This window comes from Thalia democratica, chromosome 3 (genome assembly GCF_965202585.1).
Source record: "Thalia democratica chromosome 3, ktThaDemo2.hap1.1, whole genome shotgun sequence".
Taxonomy (NCBI): Eukaryota; Metazoa; Chordata; class Thaliacea; order Salpida; family Salpidae; genus Thalia; species Thalia democratica.
In genome coordinates, this window is record NC_139167.1 from 55,724,469 (window position 1) to 55,732,281 (window position 7,813).

The window sequence follows — 7,813 nt, forward strand, 5'->3', positions numbered from 1 at the left end:
TTCTGACTCACATTCAAGAAATTTAACAAATCACTATTTTATTTGAAGACGAACAATTTTTTTTCGTTTATTTTGTTATACTAGACTTTAATTAAAATCTACTCCTGGACAAGACGTTAGAAGGTATCCAAGTGGTGTGCGACTCGATAACCAAAAGGTTTTTACGTTTACCAGGTCCTATGACCAAATATTTTGAACACTCTTTTTGTCGTTCACTAAACAATATAATTGTTAAAACAAAGACATAAAAATTAAAAAAAAAATTGAAGTAAGATAACAAGGTTATCCTTTTAGTATTTAAGAAAACTCATTTATAAAAAGAAAATACTATATTGAAATTAGTTTAAGTGTATAAAAGCTCCGTACAGTTAACCTATAGAAAAAAAGCAAAAAAAAAAAGCTTTTAAATTTAACTTTTTATTAACACAGTAATACTTTAGTTTAAGATGAGTTATAAAACATTTTAAAATGTGTTTGTAGAAGTGTTTAGTTTTTTTTTTAATAAGTAATTGTTTACTTATTAAAATAGTTAAGTAACTATTTTATAACAAATAAATGTAAGTTAAATATATACCGTTTAAATTTTTCTTAATGTAATTTCAGTATTTTAAGGCTCCTTTGCTTACTTTATCACAACTAAAATTTTGTAAATATACCCTGCTTGCAATAACTAATGTTTAAAATTGTGAGTATCAAAAAAATAAACAGCCAACTTCTCTTTCAATATTTTCTTTTCACAAAAAATATTTCTACAGAGGGAGCTCTTAAAACAGTAAGTATTCATTCATGTACGTATATTAAATACAGAACAATATGTAGGTACATTTAAACTTAACTAAAAACAATTTAATAATTTTTTAAAATAAGAGATGTGTTTCTATTGTGCTAGTATAAGAGTATTGAGTAGGTAGATCAAAACCTAGTCTTCAATAATTTTCTAAGTATTTTTCATTATACATTTGATGTATATAAATCATTTATGTATACTTTCATAAATTTTAGTTTAATTGATATTAATGGATTTTATTTGAGTAATATTACTTAATTTTGCACATAGTTAGTATGATGCTGATGCAAAGTTTGGTTTTATATTATTTAATTCCCAGATACTTTTTACCTCCAGATTTAGATTTATGCATACTATAAATTTTTGAAATGAAGAAAATTAATCAGTTTAGTAAATAAATAATGTGAGTTATAAATATCTCAAAGAATAATAGAGACAAGTTAATTTAAATGTTAAACCTTCTACACAAAATTCCTCAAATTAGTTTTACATTTCCCTATTTGGGACAGTTATGTATATTTAATAAATAAAAACATGAACTTTACAAAAACTTTAAAAAAGGTTGTTACAGAACTTTAAAAAAATTGGAATTTGACAGTCATTCTACAGGGCTGCTAAAAAACCTGAATACTTGGAGAAATCTGAAAAGACCTTTAATTTGACAATTTAGGAAAATAAAACATGGAATTTACGAAATTAAAAAAAATAACATTGAATTTTTAACAATTTCAACATGTTTTTTAGTATCAAAATTTGGATTTGACTTATACCTATCAAACGGATAAAATTTTTTGTCATCATCTAATATTTATAACACATTTAAATTAGCTGAACAGTATCTTTTCAAAGTTGTCATACTTTTTAATACAGTTTCTCACCTTAATTCTAACTCTGAATTAAAAACAGACCCAAACATGTGTACTTTAAAAACCTGGGGAGAATTTGCCTCCATCATTTAGCAACCCTGTAGAAATCTTGTTATTTAAAGACTTAACATAACTCTTTTTAGACCAGGGTTTCCAAAACTCATTTTATAGTTGCCTCATTTAAGTTTAAAATATATAAAATGGTAGCACCTTGTTTCTTAAATCCTTAAGTGTTAAATTTAGCATTTACTTTTTTGTTTCCTGAGTATCAATTGCTTTCTAATAGTCAAAATCTATAAAAAATTAAATAAGTGGTATACCCTAGATAATGGAGTTGTTAATGTAGTTGAGATACCCTAGATAATGGAGTTATTATTTATAAGAATAATAAAAATATATAAATTTTTCACCAAGTTGTAAGTTAGACTTTTGGTTGTTTTAGTTGGGGATATTTTTTTACTTTTCATAGTACTGGATTTGTATACTCTCTAAATTATAGTTATACCAAAAAAAGCAAATGTTTAACTCAAACTTCAAACTACATCAATTAACTTTTATCTGAAAACAATGCTTTTAATTTTTATTGCTTAACCTAGTTTTAAGTTACAGATGTTAATTAATTATCTAAGGAAAGTGACTGTTTTATTGTTTTATTTGTTTTTTGGCACTGAATACAAATGATATAAGTAACTAATAATTATCTGACTTGATTTTTTGCATCAAGACAGTTTTGATTGAATATGATTCAAACTTTATTAAGGCCATAGAGGGGGAGTAAATTATACTAAGTAACCTGCTTTATTTTACTGCATCTTAAAGACTCAAATTAATTATGATTTTTAAGCAATCAGAGAGAGGCAAACAAAATTTAAATAAAAATCTATCCTTAGTTTTTGAACAACTCTCTTAAAACTATCTCAGTTGATCTTGAATAATTTTTGAACAACTTGTAGGATTCAGAAATTAAGATTATGTATTAAAATTTATTAATAGAAATTAGATAATTTTATACAATTTACTTCATAACTTAATTTTACAGAAAATCCACACCCTACATATTGTTTGTAATATTGAAAATAATTTTAAATCAAGTTAAATTAAAATTGTTGAGTATTCAAAGTGAAATTTCATGGCTCTTACAATTTTTAACATTGTTGCCCCACCTCACGCTTTCGTGTCCTTGATTCCTTAAAATTAGAACCACTTAGGAAGTAGTATCAGGTGTAGTTATGTAATATTATAACAAACAGTATTTACACAGAATAACTATTATGAAACCAGTTGTAGGTAAGTTGTAGTAGAGCTTGTAGTGACAGCTAAGGATGTTAAACTGAATAAAGATTTTTGAATTTTATTGGATATAGTTTTAGCTTTTGTGATAAATTCCTACATTAATGTTGAAAGTGTGTAAGTGTCTCAACATGAGCTTAGTGAGTAATAATACTCCATTAATATATTTAAAACTACAACACTGATTTGCTATTTTGTTAGCTATTTACAACTACTCCCCCACCCATCAAAATAAATAACTTTTGTAAGTGGCAAAAATAAACTTTTGACTTCATAAGTTCACTGAGGCAGTTGAGTTTTTGTATATTAACCTCACTTGATATTAAAAAGAATCTTTTGCGATCCCTCAATATATAAAAAAGTGTGTTAGTTATGATAAAGCCTATATTAATGATGCAACTTAATATTATATGTATACAGAACAAAAGAATAGAACTATAATGTGTTTAGCATATTTATGTTTATTGCAAAATTAACAAAAATATTCTTCTAATAATTTGTCATAACACAACTCATTCCAACAGGCACATATAAAAAATCATGGCAGACGCAGCACCAGCAACAGCAGAGAGAGGCCGTGGTGGATTTGGAGGACGCGGCAGGGGCCGTGGTAGAGGACGTGGTCGCGGTGGTGGCCGTGGAAGGGGACGTGGTAAAGACGAGGAGAAACAATGGTGAGCATTTATTTTAAAAACAAACTTATTCTTAACTTGTATTAAAACTGGTAAGCAAAAATAATAGTTTGCTCTAGCTTACCTTGTTTAAAAGGCCTAATTTTTGAAGATGACAAGAATTTTATTTGTATAAATATGAGATTTTTAAGAATGTGTCCAATTTGTTTTTTCAGTTAATTTGAAACTTGTTTTTAATCAAGTATTGTTTTGTGCTGCTATTTTTATGAAGTAAATAAGCTAATATTATTTTTTGATACCTTAAAATATTTATGAAATATTCTGTTCTTTATATTTATAAATGAATTATTTATACAAACATCTATCTTATGTAATGATTGACAAAAACTATAAGTATAGAAATAAGATCCATCAAGTTATTTATAAACTTAAAATTTTAATGATAAGTAAACAACTCAATATAATTAAGGTTCAAAGAACTACATACAGTTTTTTAAATTAACAAACATATGCATATACTTATAAGTTTCTATATTTTTAATATTAAAAACTATTTCAAATTATTTGTTTTTCATAGTATACTAAATATTTCATTATATTCTATCAACAACCCAATTGGTTTTGAAATATTTTTCTTTAAAATTAAAACAATCTTAATATAGAGTTACATTAGAATTAAAACAAACTATATTTTAAAAACAGTAAAATGTTTCCTTGATCTAATTTGAAGCATGTGACGTTTTGAAAAAGTTTCATTTTGTGAAAACATTTATCAACTATATTGTTGGTTTAATTTTAAAAAACACTTTTCCGTTGATAATAAGCATGTGGCGTTGCTTGCAACCACATTTCATTGGTTGGGGGTGTCAACGCATGCTAAAATTAAAATATCTAAAATTTTTTCAGTACAATCTCTATGTTTTTAGCTCGCCTAGAAAACTTGCTAACTTCATTATGATTTGTATTGGATAGGAACTTTAGTCTATCTAAAAGTTCCTACAAGTTTTAGAAACACTCAACATAAAAAATTTAAGTTGTCAACTTCAAAAGTCAAAAGCTATTTTGTTTGTTAACTTCAATGTGATTTTGTATAGAAAAAGAACTGAAATATTCTTCAAGTTCTAATTGTTTTAGAAACATTTATCCTATGATTAAAAGATTAATAAGTTTGTGCATTTAACTTGTATATACTGGAATGTTCATTTTGCAGAGTAAATTATTATTTAATTAAGTCAAAAAAAGACTGTCCTACTGTTAATTTAATTAAATTATTAATAATACATAATTTAAGATGATAAATGTTTCTTTAGTCTAAGCAAAAATTATTAAACTATGTATAGGATGTCAAATTAAGGTTAAGAAGTACTTCTAAAATTACTCAAAATTTATTTTTCTGTGTATACGTACTATAAACAAATTTGTTGGTTAAAAAAAAGAATACAATCTAATAATTAAAACTACTGAGACAAAGAATAACTACTGAACTTGGTTGCTTTCTAACAAATTTTCTAAAAACGATTATCTGAACCGTACAATGAAAAAGTCTTAACACATGCAATGGTTTTTCTTAAACATATATTTTCTAAATATCAGGCAGCCAGTAACCAAGCTCGGTCGCCTCGTCAAAGACGGCAAGATCAAGTCTCTCGAGGAGATCTACCTCTACGCGCTTCCCATCAAGGAGTCGGAAATCATTGATTTCTTCCTCGGCGAACAATTGAAGGACGAGGTCTTGAAGATCATGCCTGTCCAGAAGCAGACCAGGGCCGGTCAGCGTACCCGTTTCAAGGTTAGTTCAATAAAACTTTTGTGTTGTGGAAAAATTGAGTTATTAGGCTGCTGTTGAAATAGTTTTGTTTTATATAAACGTTAATCAGTTATAAATTTCATTATTTTTGTTGTTTTAATTTTAACCAATCACTTTTCTGTTGTTAATAAGCATGTGGCGTTGCTTGCAACCACATTTAATTGGTTGGGGGTGTCAACGCATGCTAAAATTAAAATATCTAAAATTCATTCGATGCAATTATGATGTTTTTAGCTCGCCTAGAAAACTTGCTGACTTCATTATGGTTTGTATTGAATAGGAACTTAAGTCTATCTAAAAGCTCCTACAAATTTTAGAAACACTCAGCATTAAAAATTTAAGTTTTCAACTTTAAAAGTCTAACACTATTTAATTGAGTTTGATATCATTAAAGAAGAGTCTCAAATATAATTTAATATAATTTTTTTTAATCATTATGTTATATATTTATTCTCCCATTGTCTAATTTAAATTAACTTTGAACTAGTAGTTGAGCATCAGTACAGTTTATTTAAAGACTTTAAACTACAAGGATGTATACTAAGCCTCAAAGCTATCAAACAAATTAACTTCATCATAAATTTTTCTAATCACAGGCTTTCGTTGCCGTCGGTGACTACAACGGCCACGTCGGTCTCGGAGTCAAGTGCTCCAAGGAAGTCGCCACCGCCATCCGCGGCGCCATCATCCTCGCCAAGCTCTCTTTGATCCCAATCAGGCGCGGATACTGGGGCAACAAGCTCGGCAAACCCCACACCGTTCCGTGCAAGGTCCACGGAAAGTGCGGCTCCGTCCACGTGCGCTTGATCCCCGCCCCCAGGGGTACTGGCATCGTTTCCGCTCCCGTGCCCAAGAAGCTCTTGGGTATGGCCGGTTTGGAGGATTGCTACACCAGCGCCAGCGGACAGACCGCCACCCTCGGAAACTTCGGTTAGTTGAGATTTGATCAAGTAATCAAAGTATATACATGTTACGGAAAGTTATGATAAAAATAAAGAGTAGAAGTGTTTCAGTGAATATTTAATATATTTTGTAACCTATTTGAAAGTAATGGCGTATTTCCATTAGCTTGGGTATCAACTCTTGCCTAAACTAAATTACAGAAACCGGTCGCTTCAAAATTAATGTAGCATTTGCTGTGTTATATTGTGGTGTATCAATAACAATTGCTAGATTATTTAATATTCAGTAGATATATTGCATCATAACTAACTTTAATTTATCACCAAAGTAAAAAAGTTGTGTATAAAAGCAAAATATTATTTTTACAGCAAAGGCAACCTTCAACGCCATCGCCAAGACCTACAGCTACTTGACCCCTGATCTGTGGAAGGAAGAAACCCTGCAGGCCACTCCCTACCAGCAGCACACCGACTACTTGAGCAAGACCCACGAGGCGGTCGCCGTTCAGAAGCAGGAAGTCAAGCGCTACTAGATCCCATTCTGGTTCAACAGCAATCAAATGAATACGTTTTAAAAAATGTGATTTTTGAGAGTTGTTGAATTTATTAGGCAAATAATAAATAAACCAAAAATGCATTTTGAGTGTTTGTGTTAATTATTAAATATAAAGATTTATAAGACCAACTACTAATGAATAACATTGGTATTTAACGCGACGTAAGGCTACTAAAAATAAAGTAAGGCAGCACAAATTTTTGTTGAAATTTTATTAAATACAGTAACTTGCTAAATTAAAAAAAACTGACATCGTTTTATGTCTCTAAAAAATACTAGGTTACACCTTAACAAAAATAAATTTTTCATAAGAATCAGCCGTAAGTATATTTTTTATATGTTAAACTTGAACGTAAAATTTAAAGTTGCTAACAGCATTTCGCTAATTTGTAACTTAACCACGGTTTTCAAACTTAATTTCATAGACACCTCCCTGACAAATCGCCCCTTGTTTTTAACTGCCTAATAATATCGATTAACTTATAAAGTGTACGTGCCGGTATAATAAAATACACAAGATACTTGATCCATGATGTATAATTTTAGATTAAAATAACTTGTAATACCAATTAATTTCGCTCTTTTCAACAAAGTGTTCGCAGAGTATTTAAATTTGTTTTCCAGTATAAAGTTGATAGTTAAACATTTTACCATCTCAATTCTAAAAATTATAATAAAACTCATTTAAGATAGACTAGTGCAACCCTAAGTATCCTGCTTAATAAACACGAATGCCAAACAAAGCACTAACTAAAATTACATAGTATCTGTGTCCTTCAATACTATAACATATAATAATAGAAAACAATATCTTCACAGTTATTTGCTATTAGTAGAATTAATACATCTACTACTTAACACATGTACATTCAACACTACTAATCTTTAATATGTTAAGTCAAGACCTAAAATAAATAGGAAGGGACCTTGAGAGTATTTATATATGTAGTTTTGTTTTGTAATATGTAGTGTT

At 28.8% G+C, this 7,813-nt stretch overlaps 1 protein-coding gene across 1 annotated transcript; it reads left to right on the top strand.

Annotated features, from left to right (window-relative positions):
- Nucleotides 1–734: 734 nt before the first annotated feature.
- Nucleotides 735–6,921, top strand: LOC145831303 (small ribosomal subunit protein uS5). Its single transcript, XM_082938503.1, has 5 exons — nucleotides 735–772; nucleotides 3,468–3,617; nucleotides 5,169–5,364; nucleotides 5,979–6,312; nucleotides 6,654–6,921. The coding sequence occupies exons 2-5, from the start codon at nucleotides 3,484–3,486 to the stop codon at nucleotides 6,815–6,817; spliced, it is 828 nt and encodes a 275-aa protein (XP_082794629.1). The 5' UTR covers nucleotides 735–772; nucleotides 3,468–3,483; the 3' UTR covers nucleotides 6,818–6,921.
- Nucleotides 6,922–7,813: the final 892 nt, after the last annotated feature.